General features: G+C 36.0%; 3 protein-coding genes across 5 annotated transcripts; 1 reads left to right on the top strand and 2 right to left on the bottom strand.

The window, feature by feature from the left end:
* Positions 1-43: 43 nt before the first annotated feature.
* ccdc127a (coiled-coil domain containing 127a) lies at positions 44-6,523 on the bottom strand. 2 transcript variants are annotated; one of them, XM_067396612.1, is made up of 3 exons: positions 6,475-6,523; positions 6,132-6,255; positions 44-1,112 (listed from the first exon to the last, which is right to left on the bottom strand). In XM_067396612.1, the coding sequence occupies exons 2-3, from the start codon at positions 6,244-6,246 to the stop codon at positions 421-423; spliced, it is 807 nt and encodes a 268-aa protein (XP_067252713.1). In that variant the 5' UTR covers positions 6,247-6,255; positions 6,475-6,523; the 3' UTR covers positions 44-420. The 2 variants fall into 2 exon arrangements, with proteins under 2 accessions (XP_067252713.1, XP_067252723.1); XM_067396622.1 differs by having other exon boundaries at positions 6,132-6,279; positions 6,475-6,502.
* Positions 6,524-9,484: 2,961 nt separating this feature from the next.
* On the bottom strand, positions 9,485-11,747 carry mrpl32 (mitochondrial ribosomal protein L32). Its single transcript, XM_067396598.1, has 3 exons — positions 11,569-11,747; positions 9,885-10,066; positions 9,485-9,768 (listed from the first exon to the last, which is right to left on the bottom strand). Exons 1-3 carry the CDS (start codon positions 11,657-11,659, stop codon positions 9,517-9,519), a joined length of 525 nt encoding a protein of 174 aa, XP_067252699.1. The 5' UTR covers positions 11,660-11,747; the 3' UTR covers positions 9,485-9,516.
* A 257-nt stretch (positions 11,748-12,004) lies between these two features.
* On the top strand, positions 12,005-17,094 carry psma2a (proteasome 20S subunit alpha 2a). Of its 2 annotated transcripts, none has more exons than XM_067396584.1 (8): positions 12,005-12,075; positions 13,207-13,283; positions 13,447-13,579; positions 14,372-14,494; positions 14,638-14,719; positions 14,851-14,924; positions 15,018-15,075; positions 16,819-17,094. In XM_067396584.1, exons 1-8 carry the CDS (start codon positions 12,035-12,037, stop codon positions 16,933-16,935), a joined length of 705 nt encoding a protein of 234 aa, XP_067252685.1. In that variant the 5' UTR covers positions 12,005-12,034; the 3' UTR covers positions 16,936-17,094. The 2 variants fall into 2 exon arrangements, with proteins under 2 accessions (XP_067252685.1, XP_067252688.1); XM_067396587.1 differs by lacking the exon at positions 16,819-17,094 and adding an exon at positions 16,476-16,535.
* Positions 17,095-17,580: the final 486 nt, after the last annotated feature.

Here is a 17,580-nt window from a genome sequence, read left to right as displayed (position 1 = left end):
CAGTGTACGTTTCATTCATATTTGTTTATGAAATATGTGTCGATCAAACATTTCAGAAAACATATTTATTACACATGTCAGTCACAGCATTTTTATTTTTGTGGCACATATTATTTATGAACCATCTTTAGACTGAGAATTAATAAATCCTCTGAAGTTCATTAGCAGTGCAACAAATATGAAACCATTTTATTCTTCTGCATTCTACTTGAACAAAAAAAGGTGAAAGAAGAGAAAATTAGAACAAAGAAAACAAACACAATTCATGTTTGGTATGATTGTCAAGGAGTCAAGGCTCAACGGGTTTCCTGAAAAAGTTTGGCATAAATAGCTGATAAACGATAACTCTGATAAGCAAAGGAAAACATTTAGTGGAAACAAAATCTTTCTTGTTGATTTCATAAAGATCAACACTCTGCTTCAAGGTCTGCTGGAGTATGCCGATGCTCCTTTGAGCGTCTCCTCTGCCCTCTTGTGTTTCTGCAGGGTGACCTGCAGCTGCCAGTACCTGAGATACAGCCACATCAAATTCCCATTCTTGCGCTTATCCATGTTCAGTAAATCTGCACAGTGTCTGTCGTTCTTAAAAATGTCCCTGAGATCGTCCTCTAGGTTCAGCTCGGCACCCACCGGGTTTTTAGCCACCTTCAGCAGCAGGTTCTTCTCCATCTCCAGACGATGTTCCCGTGGCAAGAGGATGCTGCAGAAAGCTTCCTGCCTCTCCACTAGCTGCACCTCCAGTTCCTGTAGTAGAGCCTGAGCCCTGCGCTGCCACTCCTCCTCTTGCTGCAGGGCTTTCCGCAGCGCCACCCCAGCCGCTCCAGACTGCAGCAGGTGGTTCTTCTCCTCCTCCAGATCCCGCCGTTCCTGCTGAAGCTGCTTCCGTTCCTCCATGAGCTGTTGACTCTGAGAGATCAGGGCTTTCCTGTAGCCCTGCACACGCTGGCGTTCCTTCTCAAGCTCAATCTCCAGGTGTGCTGCTGTCCGCCGGTTTTCCGTCAGTGTCTCCCTGTACTTCAGCTCCAGGTCTCTGGTAATGACTGCCATGTCGCTGTCATACTTGTTCTTCATATCTTGGATCTGGCTCTGTGATTCTCGAGTCCATATCCAACCTAGGTGAAAATACACCCACGGAGATTTTAATTTAAATATCTCTTTTGTAAAAGTAACCAAATTAATTTAAAGGGATAGTTCACCCAAAAATGAAACCAACAGCTGATGAGCCCCACTGACTTCCACAATATTTTTTTCCCCATACTATGGAAATCAAAACGACATTCTTCAAAATATCTTCTTTTGTGTTTAGTAGAAGAAAGACAGCTTTGGAACAACTTGAGGGTGAGTAAATGATGACAGAATTCAAATTTTTGCGTGGACTATCATTTTGATAAATACCTTAAAATAAAACACCACATAAAACGCTCTAAATCAAAAATCAACAACACATCACATCTCAAAATTATTAAAAAGTGTTAAAATTTTTAATTAAAATCAAACTAAAATTTCTCCTTTTTGAGTTTTTAGCTATAGTATTTATAAAATATAAATGTTTCATACATAAAATATAAATTTTTAAAAATATATACATGTATATGGTAACACTTTACAACAAGGTTCATTAGTTAAACATTAGTTAACGTATTAACTATCATGAACTAACCATGAGCAATACATTTGTTACTGTATTTACTAATCTTCGTTAACATTAGTTAATGAAAATACAGTTGTTCATTGTTTATTCATGATAATACAGTGCATTAACTAATGTTAACAAGATTTTAATAATGTATTAGTAAATGTTAAAATTAACATTAACAAAGATTAATAAATGCTGTAGAAGCGCAGTTCATGTTGACTAATGTAGTTAACTAATGAACCTTATTGTACAGTGTCACCATTTATATTTTATAAATTATAAATAATAAAATATAATTTCTTAAGAACGACAGACAGACATTTCTAATGTTTGAGTTATTTATATTTTATAAATATTAGCTAAAAACTCAAAAATTAGAAATGTTGCTTAGGCACCTAATTAAAATAAGTTAAGGTGCAAAAATTGCTAAAACTAAAATGAATAAAGCTGAATAGAAATCTTAAAAAAAAAAAAGACAAAAACACATGACAAAATTACTAAAACTTTAAAATAAAAAATAAATAAGCTAACTAAAAATATAAAATTAAATAATATAGTAGTACATAAATAATACTAAACTAACTCAAAATGAATGACACTATTGGATGAGAATTGAACTGAGCTGGACGATGTCACTGTTTCCTGCAGAACTGCTTGATTTAATTTAATAATTGATGATTATTATCACTGTAAAACTGCTTTGAAACAATCTGTATTGTATAAAGTTGACTTGACTTGAATGTGAAAGATAATCATCAATGTTTGATATGTTTTCAAAAAATAGAAAGATTGTGGATTTTAAATTGCTAATTAAAAATCTGATAAAACATAATAGTCAACATATAGGAGAGACACTAAAGAGCTTACTGTGAGAGTAGAAAAAACTAATGTAGAAATGAAATGATGGATTGTTTTACAACCCCCTTATAAACCCAGATTTCATTACAGCCTATAAAGTGGATTTTATAGTATAATGTAGTATAATTAAACAATAATTCAAGACATTTGTATGGAGGACCAAACCTGCAGATATTAAAAATGAATAAATGAATAAATAAATGAAAGAATAAATAAATATATAACTTAATAAAAAGATAAATAGGTAAATAAGTGTGATAATACGAAAATAAATAAATGTCCTGATGAAATAAATGATTCATTTTTAATAAAAAATCATTTTCCCCCCCCTTAATTTCTTTTCTGTGTTTATACATTTTTCATTTATTTTTATATTTATATATTATTTTTACATTCATTTTTAGATTTATTTATGTATATATGTATTCATTTATTTTTTGATATTTATTCCCACATGTATTTATTTTTAGATTTATTTATTTATTGATTCATTTATTTTTACTTTTCCGTGTGTAACATGGAAATGAGGAAGGCGGTCCTTCTGTAGCTTCAGTGCATCATTGGTTAAGAGCTCACGCACAGACTCATCAGGCCAGCTAAACGATAGAGATCGGAGTTTTCAAAGAAAATGGCACCAGCTGCAGAGTTGCAAGTTATTTTTCACCTAATGTTATTCGATTTGTGCCGAAATATTTAAACTATATTCCAGAAATAAAAACACGAAGCTAAAGCTACTTATGTGATCCCCAGCATCATCATCATCATCGAGTCTGGAACCGTCGACTTCAGACGCTAGAGTGATGACGCCTAGGTTAGAAGATTGTTGATACCTAGCTATAACTTTAGCAAAATGAGAAATAACATTAATGCCGTTAATGCTTTAAATTTGGAGCACGGAGAAAACTTCATACGACGATCAGATGGTCTCATATCGACATTGTTAACGTGCGTAGATATATGAAGAAGAGCCAGAGGAAACCATGGGACTGTCAGAAGTTGGAGCAGCATGTAGAGGGTGTAGTTGAAAATGACTGGAATTATTTTAAATTCAGCTTTGTAAAAAAAAGTGATAACTTTGTGATTTTAGAAAATGTATCATTTAATATAAGTTTCATAAAATCAGTTGTAAGAGTTGTTTGTTGTTATCAGGAAGCTAGAGAACTTTTACTGACCTTCATGCAATATTTGACCATTTAATTCTCATATGCAATAAACCAAGATGGAATTAATTTGCAAACTTGACATGACTTACTCTGTTTAAATCAGAAGACTTCATTCCTTTAAGTTTTAAGGGGAATCTACAGAGATTACATTATATGGTTTTATAAGAAATTTACTGACTGCTAACATCTGGCCACATTGTAAAGATTAAAACAAAACTTCACAAAAGATAACATCTAATCATATTGCAAAGGTTTATAGAAATAACTTTACAGATAAGTAACATCTGGTCACATTGTAAAGGTTTATAAAAATGACTACACTATTTACACTGATTAGTTAAATCAAAACCACAGCACAGATGTGGACCGCACCTACAAATCACTTATTCATCCTCTACATCAGAAATCATGTTGCTTAGAAGGTTACACAGGATCAATTCTCTACATTTTATCAATTTTAGAGGTGAGGATAATTGGAACTGTTGTAAGAAAGGATTTTGAAGTTGTTCAGTCGTATGACCACTTGGCGATGCGTATAGTTTCGGTGGTGTCTTCTTCAGAGAGTCTCTCTTGGTGAATGCTGGAATGATGAGTTTCATCTTCCTTTCATAGAGGAGATCGGTAATGATGAAGCCTCTGTCTGCCGTTACTTCATCGCCTGGACGAAGGGATTCCAGGATCCCTGAATTTGCAGTTATGAATTTACCACAACAACAGGTTTTGAAACACCAAACCTTTCAGCAAGATAACCTTGCAATAAATTAAGACAGCTTCATCAGTCATCAGGAGCTGATCCCAACTGTGTAGCTGGAAGCTGTTGGTGTATGTGTTGGTAAGGTGCTCGGCAACTGAATGAAATGCATCCAATGTCAACCCTGTGTGCTGACAAAGATGGTGCAATTGATGGTGTACAATGGCGCCGGCTCAACGCATTGTGTTCTCATCTCAGATGTAGGTGGCTTCAGATTGAGATGTGATTTTGAAGTGTAGTTGTGGTCAGAGACAGATGGATCCTCCTGATGTGTTTCTGCATCACAGTTCAGGGCATGTGGATGTGATTATCTTCACAGTTGATCACTGACGCTCATCGATGCATCTGTGGAAGAATATACAACCATAAAAATGTTTACATTAGTAATAGTACATCATGAGAATATATGATGGCACTCATACTTGAACAGAAAAGTGTGAGAGACGCATTAAAAATGAGTTTATACACAATCTCTAACTCTAGTGTTAATACTTAAGTCAATATCAATATGAGAGATGTAGCTAGATTGCCTGCAATCATATGCAATCTCTGTAATTTACAGGAATAATGTAAGCTACTGTAAGACTAATGTACTATAATACTACAGTAAATAGGTACCACTGTACTATCATAAATATTAAATATATTGGTGGCAATGGTAATAGTGCAAGATTCATTGTGTTTTGTGAATAATACTTATTTAAAATTCATAGAAGGGACTTCACAAATCTAGCATTAGGTTAACAAGCACATGGCTAGCAAACTTAAATTACCTGAATCTGACAACCTGTTCAGCAGCCGCCGTGACTTCTTTACTGGAGCATCATAGCCGACACATTTCTCGGGTAAGGGTGTTCGTCAGTCAGCTTCCCGTCCATGAAATGCTACGAAAACACATACGGGCGCTTGGGTGGGCACTTCAAGTTTAGCGCCTTCAGCCAGTGCCTCAGGTGCTTCTCGTCTTAAGGTGGAGGGTGTAAATCATAAAGTGCAGCGCAACACTCCGACCGCTTAATCTAATATAAGTTACCGTTACAGCTATAGGATTACGGCTAGCGACTAGCATTAGTTCCCTCTCAGCCAGAAGTAAGAGAAGTCAAACGAACGCAATGGTGTCACCCTTGTTGTCGCGAACATAAACTGATACACACGCAAGAGCTGTCACTACAAAGCCAGAGTAATCGAGCGAGAGCTTCAATCAATGATGAACCAATGGTAAGCAAGCCCTATGAGCAAGACCAACCCACCTAATTATCATACAAGACAAAGAAATGTAAAAATAAATACGAAAATAAATTTAAAAAGTTGAAATAAATAAATGTTACAATAAATTAATCTGTAAAAAAATATATATGGGAATAAATAAATATAAAAATAAATGAATGCATAAAATAAGTAAATATAAAATAAATGGAAAAATAAATAAAACAATAAATAAATAGAATTAGAAATAATTAAATCATAAATGCAGAAAAATAATAAATTAAGGGGAAAAAATGAATTTTATTAAAAAATAATCATATTTATTGGTTTATTCTCCTATTATTATTTATTTTCCTATTATCACATTTATTTACCTATTTATCTATTTATTAATTTATCTATTTATTTATTTATTCTTTCATTTATTTATTCATTTATTCATTTTTAATATCTGCAGGTTTAGTCCTCCATACATTTGTGAGTGTGTATGTCTTTGTAAAAGTATGTAAAGCATCCTTACGAAATGCTGCCAGCCCGATCATGGGCACCAGCAGGGCATAATTCCACCTGCTCCCGTCATCTCCAGCTGGCTCTGGTCTAATATTCCATCTAGGAGGATCATTCAGGTCGTTCATGGAGAAGCTCTGACCAGAAAGTGAAGTAAGGTGCTGTTTTGTCACAGTGTTTAGTTTATTTGACACACATCAAACCACTAACTTACACTGCAGCATAACATAGAGTCATGGCACTAACGACCTGCACAACACAACACTGCAAGAGCTGATAAATGCATTTCTCCGACAGGGACACTGAAACACATTTATTTAACTATAGATCCTTCTGAACATGCTTTCTTTGCTTACCTTGAACAATCTAAAATGTTTTGCATGAAGTGCTTCTCGACAGCCTGGACGATTATGTAATATTCCATTAAAAACATCCAACATCCATTTATTATTTCATAGGGGATTTGAAAATGTTTATTATTAAAATATACATATTAAACGCATCGTATACAATTAGAAGTAGTATTTAAACGAACTGAATAGTTATATACGTATTATTAAATGTTCATAGATCCATCTTTATTTTCAAAAAAATACAGAAATACAAGTGCATTGGATTGTGAACACCCCTCAACTACAGTGACATGTTGGAATAGTCCGGAGAGCTGCGTATTTGAGATTGTAGATGTTCGCACCTGCGCAGGGGATGCGCAGAAGGGTTTGGAGTTTGACCTTACAAACCTCCTTTAATTACACTACTGAGATCTTTTAGTTGTAGCTCTGTTATGCATAATAAAGTTATTTATTTATAAAATACTTCGATTTTTGTGTTATTAACAGTACATTGGACATGTACAAATGTTTTTTTGTGGAAATGTGCAATGGTGTACTATGTAAATAAATGATGAATTAAAATAACAATGGTGTTTTGATATTAAACACGGTAATGGTAACATGACTTATCATGTCACATAACTCTGAATGCGATTTCTGTCAGGACAAGTCATGGAGTGTTTAGTATGTTAGGGATAGTTCACCCAAAAATGACCGATCGTTTCGTGTCTTAGGACATAAATATGTCGTCACAAGCCGCAGGGTTTAATTTGAATTTGTCTGTGCATGTTTTTTTTTTACTCTTATAGACAAAGTTCCCATTGACATGCGTTATATGACTGACAGACTGCAACGGTTGAAGTTAAAAATCATCATTTGTGTATCATACACGGCACGCTGTTGTGAGCAAGTAAGACATGCTGCTGCTGTACAATACAGCATACATGAATTACCCGTAAAAGTTCTATACAGGTGGAGTTGGGGAAGGTGGAGGGTTTCTGAAAGAGTTTCATTAATATGATTTGGGAACAAGATGTCTGAAAGAGTGATTTGTTCATTTTGTTGTCCACTCATGCACAACATCCAATAGGTTCTGTCCAAGAAACAGAAATGCTTAGTTCACCTCCTGAGTCTTCGGGTCCCAGTCGTTCCTTCATCCCTTGACAGATCCATAGGCTGTGCAGTCTGTACCAGAAACAGAAATTATTAGTTCACCACCCCAGACTTCGGGTCCGAGTCGTTCGTTCGACCGAGCTAGGCAATGAATTAATCATTTCTGTTTCTCATAATTTGGCCTTGGCTGCATTATAGTTTTTTAAATGTGATTAACGTTTGTGTAAGTTGATATGTTGGGGAGTTTGATTATTAATGTAACATTTCAATTAATGAACGAAATGAATCAAAGATCTGAGTCAGCAAAATTACCGGACCTTCCCATCACTAGAAAGCGCACTGCACTGCTACAGCAAATGCGGACCAAGTGCACGTTCAAGCTCAAACCGGTGCGCAACGTTTTGCTACAGTTTCCGGATTGAACATGTTTACTTGAAACGGTGTGCAGCGGGGTTTGAGATACATTTTCTTATGTTTGGTGGGTGTGCCAAAAATGTCAGCCCAATCAGCATCAACATGCATATAAACCACGCTGTATTAAAGAGACAGCTCGCACAATGGGTATGAATGTAACATAAAAGTACTATACATGTTTATATATTTTGCTGTTGTATATTGGAGTGACACTTTCATAAACTTTGCTATTCTAATCGGATTATATTATGGTAAATATTACAATATCATAGCACAACAATAGTGATAATCAATAATGATAAGCCTAATACTCACAATAAAAATAATAAGGTCATATAGATCGTAACACAGTCTCGGAGGTAAGAAGTGGATTATCCTTCAATGTTTGTCTTTTCATCCTGAAATGCAAGGCAAATGTTGGATCACAATAATTAGGAACCACAGTTTCCACAAACCCCTTCATTCGATTGGGATGTTCTCTTTTATTCTGGACGGCAAGGGCAGTGACTGTAACACTGAGCGTATTTTGCAGTATTAAACACGTATTTATACCGACTTCATCAGGCTCCGAAAATTCTTCAAAAAGAACACAAAGATTGGCCTTCTCAGCTGCCATAGTTGCAACTCTTGCGTCATCAGAACAGGGTGTTCAAAAAAACGTTTTGCAACGTTTTGTCGGGGCTGAACGCAGCCCAAGTGTTTGAAGTTTGAGCAGCGAGCTCATTGGCTACTGACACACAGCAGAAACCAATCAACTGTGCCCTATAGAGATGATCTGATTGCAAGCAAATTGACTTAAGGATTTATCAACCTGTGCCATCTAGAGTTTCATGACAGAACTTTGTATTTATCAGCTTCCAGCATTGGGGTTCCAATATTTTTTTTTTTTTTTTTTTACTTTTATTTCACCCCTTACACTTAATTGACCATTAATCCCTCCAAAATAGGCGTATGAGAATGACTTAGTATTAATCTTATTAGGTAACTTTGACTTCACAGTATCCTTTTTGCATTTTTCCTTTTCTTGCTAAATGTTTATATTTATTGTATTTATTTATCTTGTATCATTCTCTATAGTATTATGGACAATATCCTCTTTAGCTGCGTACTATTAAACGGACATATCCCTCATCTTTTAACTTAAATCATTCATGAATTGAGCCAAGGATTATTATCAAACATTAACCCCCGGTTTCACAGACAAGGCTTAAACTAGTCCTAGACTAAAATGCATGTTTGAGGTTTTTAGTGGAAAGCACCTTGCACTGACATTTCTTAAATTATGCCAGTGTCATTGTTTTGTCTCAAGATGCACACCAGTAATGTTTTTTTCCTAAGGCACATTTATAAAAGCTACTTAAATGTCCTAATTGAACTAAGGCCTAATCCTAGCTTAGGCTAAGCCCTGTCTGCAAAACCGGGCCAAAAGGTATAAAAATTGATTATTGAACTATTAAAATATTAACTGAAGCATAAAAGAAGTTCACAAATCTGAAATTGTGATTTTTTTATTAAACAAAAGTCTTTATTTCATTGCGATTACATGTTAAACCAATACGGACGTTTTCTGTTGCGTTCTACGATTCTCTTGCCTTTATCTGCATCAGAGGGCGTTTCATTTTCATACAAAACAACAGACTCCACAGCAGGAGTGTTGAGAGGTCCTCCTTCCATGATGGAGATTTGCTTCCGAATCATTGCCGTCTCCTTCCTGACCTTTTCATAGCAGAATCCACACAGAGTATGCTTCAGTTTCATGTTGCCACACTCTGGACATGGCTCAATGTTGTACTGGGAGAGAAGGAAAAAAATAGGATAAGTTGCTCTTCATCTCAACAGACATCTGTTTACTACAACACCGTTTCACATTGATAGCATTTGTACCATGCTCTAGTGGGACTTCTTACCTTGACTTCTATCAGTTTATTCGGGTTTCGTCTTCTGCAGCGATTTACTTCAATGGTTCGTCTCTTTTTAGGTGCGGCCATCCAAAAGATACTGTCCAAGAAACTGGGCTGAGCGTTTTCATCGTCGCTGCTGTGATGGGATTGAGGAAGAATCCCGGGACCATTTACTGCCAGAGCTGGACCTGAAAAAATGGTTTATATGATAGATGAAAAAAAAAAAAAAAAAGAAAATCAAAATGAGTTACTCAAATTTTTTTTAAACAGGCGCTCACAGTTACATTTAAAATATACTTTACCCTGATCTCTGTCCATATATATAGGTTGCAATTTGTGAAAAAAAACAGAAGGGGGGATGTTTTGAAAAGTGTTTTTTTTTTTTTTTTTTTTTTTGTTAAAAACCACAGTGGAGTTATATACTATTTTTTGGCAGCTGTTACAGAAACATTTTTACAAAAAATCTTCTGATTTAACCTTGAGATTTGAAGTATTAGATAGCTTAGATATTTGCACTACTACAATGACACTAATAATTCTTAATTTCTGATAGAAATGCAAAATCAATCTGTAGTTATTAATAGAATAACGAGACACAAACCTTTACATTCAATCGCGTTTGGTCCCATTTATTTTTGATCACAGTGCATACACATACAAGCTTTAAGTCCAAAAGTGCACACATTTGGAGAAATACGTTTACCTCATATTTCATTATATAGAATATAAGCTGGGCCGTAAACAGGGTTTCATACTGAGGTCAGAAAATGTAGTTTGCTAAGGGGGTAATGCTCCCCCGAGAAAATTTAGATTTCCTGGTGTACATATGTGCATTTTTAAGACATTTCAAGGCCAACAAATTGGACAACAATAGCTTAAACCATGTCAACAAATGCATACATGCATGCACAGTTTTGAGGCAGCTTTAATGATTTCATGACTTAACTTACAACAGAACAACGACGGTCTGTTATTACGGTATATTATTATATAAATATATATATATATATATATATATATTTTTTAATATATATATTTATATCACCTGATGTCAAATTTTATCTCCCTTATGAAGACTTCAGATGCAAAATCTAAGTGCCGTCTGAAATTTTCCTATAAAATGACCATTTTTATCAAGCTTGTATGTTTACGTTCAGTTATTTCACTTTAACGGCAATGAAAGGACCTATTAATTGCCATTAAAGTGAAATTACTGAACCTAAACATACAAGCTTGATAAAAATGCTCATTTTAGAAGAAAATTTCAGACGACACGGAAGTCTTCATATATAAACCTTAAAACAATTACAACCCACATTTCACAATAACAGAAATACATATATTCGTTAATAAAGATGCTGCAATATAAATGAAATAAATATGACATATTACAAGACAAAAACATTTATATTTTACACATTTTCATTTAAATTAAATAGACTTTTCATCCTATGTAGTACCTTTCCATTAAAAAAAACCCAACAACATGTGCCATGCGTTTCCTTGAGACCTTGATACACCGGAGATAATGACATTCAAAACTAACTCTATATTTAATATTACAATACACAAGTAAATCAATGAAGTACAAACTGTAAAATGGTCTTAAATTAAGTTTAAATGTATGTAGAGAGATCTGAATGGAGGAGAGTGTCAAACATGACAAGTTCATCACAGTAAATGCACTCACCGAAGCGGTCAAATCCCACCGCTTGCCATAAACTAAGTTCCAGACGCTGCAGAGATCGACCAACAAACTGAAGTAAACCCGATAATGACATAATGTTCGCTGTTTTATTTCAGTTTAACCCAACATGTACAAACCAAACATCCTCACGGTCACAGCTCAAAAAGACCCACTGCGCCTGCGCGTTGTTCTGCGCCTGTGCATTCTAGGATTTGTAGTACAACAGTATAAAAAGTCTGCTTCATTCTGAGCAGTCGAGTGCGGAATATGTTCAAAATAAAAAAAACGAATATATATTTTAATTAATATATGGTTTAATTAGTCTTAAGGTAAAACCAAATGTGACATCCAAAAATAATTTAAACGTATCTTTAAGCTGCCCACAATACCCATAATTCATTAATTCATCTGTCAACCAATCAGGTCAATTAAGCGCGTGGCGTCACTTCCCTAACAGTCAGACCCAGCCATGGCAGACAGAGGGTACAGTTTCTCCCTCACCACTTTCAGGTAATAAACGTCATGATTTTATCATATCCGATGTATTCATCATATTAAACGAGTGTGTGTTTTTAGCGAATCGCAAAGCTCGAGGTTTGTGGAGAGCGTTTGTCAATCAAAGGCGTGAATGCATGGTCCTGGCGCTGATGCAGAGTCACTGTGTTTGTGATGCAGTGCTTCTTTCATCCATCATGTGCATCAACATTCATGAATTAGAGTGAACTAAACGCATAATGCTTTCCAGGGCAACAAATACAACACTCTCAGGAGTGTTTAAAGGAAAGACTAAGCTCAGATTTGTCTTTGTGAGATAACTTGATGTTTTCACTTTCACTTTCAGTGTATTATTGGAAACGGTTCCATCCTGTATATACATTCATATGACTTTTTAATATGAGTAAGCTTGCAGTTTACGATTATCATCAGTTATTGTATAATAAAGTATAACTGAAAACATGTGTGACATTTAGTATGACATTTTTATGAGGACTGTAGCATTTTTATGTAATATGGAAATCTATGCATATTTAAAGTCCCCCTGAAATTTTTTTTTAGCTTTTAGTATGAATATGTTAGCCTTAAGGTAATAAATAAGCTGGTGTGTTCCAAAACTTTAATTTAGGAGATATAAGCATTCAAAACTTAGTCTCTCACTTCTGCTAAAATGGATCACGGATTTTCATCACATCGCACTTCAGCTTCTCATCAAATTTTCTGTCCAACCAAATGCTCACTAGAATCTGAAGTCCCGCCCCCTCCTACACAGAAGCTGTGGCTGAAATCTGTCAGTTCACACATACTAGTTTATACATGGTGAATGGCACATAGTGCACTATGTGGAAGATAGGGAACGATTCAGACAGTGTAAATATGCTTTCCATTGACGCTAATAAAGTCGAATAAATGCTTTCCATTGACGCGTTTTAACATGGCAAAGTTTAAATTTGATTGAAGGAAAAGAAAAAAGTTTATCCTAGTCAAACTGCATCTGTATGTTTTGGTTTTGAGCAATCGATACACCAGAGGCAGACTATAACATTCAAAACAGGACCTTTATCATCGCATGTTTCACCAGAAGTCCAGAACAGTTTCTCTTTTTGTGGCCCCTTTTATAATCTGATTTTTGTGGGGTTTTTTCAGCCCTTCAGGGAAGTTGGTGCAGATTGAATATGCTCTGGCAGCTGTAGCGGCTGGTGCTCCTTCAGTTGGAATAAAAGGTGAAAAAAAAAATATTTATAGGTGTCTTGAAATTTGCATTGTTTATAAAACTGTATGGTTTTATTATGTGCTTATTATCAATTGCCTTTTTGACAAAGCATTTTGAACTGTGTCCATTCACTGAATTTTCACTTTCATTTCACCCTCATTTCTCTTTCACAGCTTCAAACGGTGTTGTTCTTGCTACGGAAAAGAAGCAGAAATCTATACTGTATGATGAGCAAAGTGTTCACAAAGTAGAGCCCATAACCAAACACATCGGTATGGTCTACAGTGGCATGGGTCCGGACTACAGGTATGGATTTGGAGCCAGCAGGACCTGACGCTATATAATAATGATTCCTAACATGTAGCACGTGTTTAAAGTTATTAAAAAAAGTGTAGGTGACATTCAAAGCTATTCTGATTTTTCATATTATTATACATATACTACAGATTGTATTAGTGTTGTCAAAAGTACCGACTGTGATATCAAGTCAGTACTAAACTTTTAAAAATGTGTTGCTTTGAGCGCTGTTGAGCGGATTCATAAACACCTCTGGCAATTGTTCACGCACTCATCAGATATGTCTGTGATTTGCTACAATGATCAATGCTTCACAAACATGTAAATAGACACCAGTGACGTTCTTCACAGAGCACAGATACACATGGGAGCGTTTGAAAGCAGGCATCTATCAGTGGACCGGTTCACTGATAGGCTCCCGCTTTCAAATTCAAACACTTCTGTGTGCTTTTAAAACGTGTTTTGGTCATTGTAGCCAATCACAGACATATCTGATGAGAGCGTGAACACAAACACCAATTAGAGGAGTTTTTGAATCTGCTCAACAGTGCTCAAAGTGTCACATGGCAAACCTAAGAAGCTCAATAAGTGTTTTGTTGTAAAAGTTATAAAGTCGGCATGAAACAGAAGTTGTGATAGTCTTTTCTTCCCTATTGTAACGTAAAGATTATGAGGGCACATTAATTTTAAAAAAGTAATGATGTGCACGGATAAATCGCTTATAATAAATGCTGCAATCTTCCATAAAAAAAACAAGAATTGTCCATTTTGATTTCATGTTGACTTTAATCATATCTGCAGGGTCCTGGTGCGAAGGGCAAGAAAGCTGGCTCAGCAGTACTTCCTGGTCTATCAGGAGCCGATTCCTACAGGCCAGCTTGTACAGAGAGTGGCCTCTGTTATGCAGGAGTACACACAATCAGGGTATGCGTGATACATCTCCACTGTATTCTGGAAGTTGCTCTACAAACAGTTGTTTTGCAGTGTTGTATATTCTGATAAGATGCTTAACGTGCATGTGCCAAAGTGACAATGGCATAACATGCAGCTTTTTTGTTTTGAAACAGAGGAGTTCGGCCATTTGGGGTGTCGCTCCTGATTGCTGGCTGGGATGAAGATCGCCCATACCTTTTCCAGTCTGACCCCTCGGTATGCTGTTATAATTTCATTTGTTCTATTAGTTCAATCTAGTTTGAACTGAAAACAATTGTCTGTTAAAAATATAAGCTCTTTATTATGTACTGTATTAGCAAAATAAAATGGACTTTGATCTGTTTAAGGGAGCATACTTTGCATGGAAAGCCACAGCGATGGGGAAGAACTATGTGAATGGGAAAACATTCCTTGAAAAAAGGTATAAAATGGAAAAGAATTGTCCAAGTCTAAGAGTTTTTTTTAAGACTTTCTAAACACACAGCCTCTCATTTGCTTAATTTTCTTGTTTCAGATACAACGAGGATCTGGAACTGGAAGATGCGATTCACACTGCTATTCTGACTCTTAAGGTAATAATTCACAACCCATGTCTGTTCACTTTGTGTTCCGGTTATTTTAAAAAAAAATTCTAAAACGCTAGTATAAAATACTCACCCTCATGCCGTTCCTCACCCGTAAGACATTCATTAATCTTTGGAATGCAAATTGAGATATTTTTGATGAAATCTGATGGCTCTGTGAGGCCTGCATAGGGAGCAATGACATTTCCTCTCTCAAGATCCATAAAGGTACTAAAAACATATTTAAATCGGTTCATGTGAGTACAGTGGTTCAATATTAGTATTATAAAGCGACGAGAATAATTTTCGTGCACCAAAAAAACAAAACAAAATAACAACTTCTATAGTGATGGCCGATTTCAAAACACTGTGTCAGGAAGCTTCAGAGCGTTATGAATCAGTGTGTCGAATCAGTGGTTCAGAGCGACAAAGTCACGTGATTTCAGCAGTTTGACACGCGATCCGAATCATGATTCGATACGCTGATTCATTATGCTCCGATGCTTCCTCAAGCAGTGTTTTGAAATCGGCCATCACTTTATAAGTCGTTATTTTTTTTGGCGCACCAAAAATATTCTCGTCACTTTATAATATTAATATTGAACCACTGTACTCACATGAACTGATTTAAATATGTTATCAGTACCTTTATGCTGCGTTCACACCAAACGCGTCTGGGGCGTCTGAGGCGTCTGATTTACATGTTAAGTCAATGTAAACGCGAATGGCGCGGCGCAAATTGAGCGTTCACGTGGCTGACGCGCAAATTGAGCGTCTGACGCCCAAACGCCCGAGTTGAAAAATCTGAACTTTGGCGTAAATTCGCGGCGCGTTAACCAATCAGGGACTCTGCTTTGGTAGTAACGTGTTTATGATGTGATCAGTGGTGGAGACCAGAACAAAGATGTCGCTGTGTGTGGCTACCCTGAGCTCTATGATGTGTCATTATATTTTTATCGAGACAGGAATAAAAAGGACCTTGCCTGGAAGAGAATAAGCGAAGAAATTGGACAATCTGGTTAGTTGTAAAACTTTTTGCATGATTTTAGCCGTTGATACTAGCCCACCTTCTAGCAAGCAAAAGTCGTCCGGCATAACCGAGTTAAATTGCCGCTACAGGTTTACAACTGAAGAGATTATGTGTTTATTCAGAGGATCTGTGCCGAAAGAGATGAAAGCCCCTCCCATGACGTGAATTCGCGTCTGAACACACTTTGTTTAGACGTGCGAATTGAGCGAATTTTACGCGTGTCTGAAGCGTCTGACTTCAAAATTTCCAAACGTCCAACTAGACGGTTCGGTGTGAACGAAGCATTATGGATCTTAAGAGAGGAAATGTCATTGCTGGCTATGCAGGCCTCACTGAGTCATCGGATTTCAACAAAAATATCTTAATTTGTGTTCCTAAGATTAACAAAGGTCTTACGGGTGTGGAACGGCATGAGGGTGAGTAATTAATGACATTATTTTCATTTTTGAGTGAACTAACCCTTTAATGTTCTCCCATTGGAAATGGATGTCAAAATGTTTTGCATTGTTAAAATTAATCATGCAAAACACAGTTGAATGTCTGTAACAAGCTGTGTTTCCTTTACAAACAGTGCAAGATGTTGTGTCACTCACAACATCACTTACACAAGTCAATCTGTCACTGAAACTGCAAAGCATGGCATTTATTTAATGCCTCAAATTGACTTTGCGGATATTAATTTCAGACGCTGTTTGCATTATCTATGACTACTTTTGTTACAGGAAAGCTTTGAAGGTCAAATGACTGAAGACAACATTGAGGTGGGAATCTGCAATGAAGCAGGATTTAGGCGACTAACCCCAGCGGAGGTGAAAGACTATCTAGCTGCCATTGCTTAAAATCAAAAGTTGTTGTAGATTGAGCACTGATTATCTTGTCTTCATCAGTACAACTTCATTAGTACTTATTCATAAGTTTGAGCAATGTGAAGCATGGAAATAAGTGAAAGTTGTATTGTTTATACTTTGCTTTCTTTCTTACTGAAGGAAAAAAATAAACAAGTCTTTTGAAATCCTGTTGTCTGTTTCTATTTGTACTGTTGTGGAGTGTTTTAAGATTTGTGCAAAAGGCAAATAACTAAATGTGACCGAGGATACTTAACTTTTGTTTTTATAACTTTAATCTGAAATAAAAGTTAGAATATGTATGGCGCCAAAATATCTAATTTCAGCGCTCGACAGTTCATAAACAAGCTCACGAGGGGATTTGGCCTGCGTCAGCCAATCAGAATGTTGAGCGCCGCGTCACTTACGGCGCGCCAAAAATGAGCCGGAACACCTTTCCAACAGTATTCCTACGCAAAATCCTATACTTGCACAGATAAAATCCTCAAATGTTTTGTCAGCGAAAGGTCCAGCAATTTCTCTTCTATAATTTCTTCATATCCATTTGAATATCACGTTATATTTGAAACAAGGGATTTGGTAGGGCGGTCATTCGCTTTAACGGCTCTAGTTTCTCTCTCGCCAGCACATTCGTATTTG

The sequence above is a fragment of the Chanodichthys erythropterus genome, chromosome 2 (assembly GCF_024489055.1).
Source record: "Chanodichthys erythropterus isolate Z2021 chromosome 2, ASM2448905v1, whole genome shotgun sequence".
Classification (NCBI taxonomy): Eukaryota; Metazoa; Chordata; class Actinopteri; order Cypriniformes; family Xenocyprididae; genus Chanodichthys; species Chanodichthys erythropterus.
This window is presented reverse-complemented; position numbering and strand designations above follow the sequence as displayed.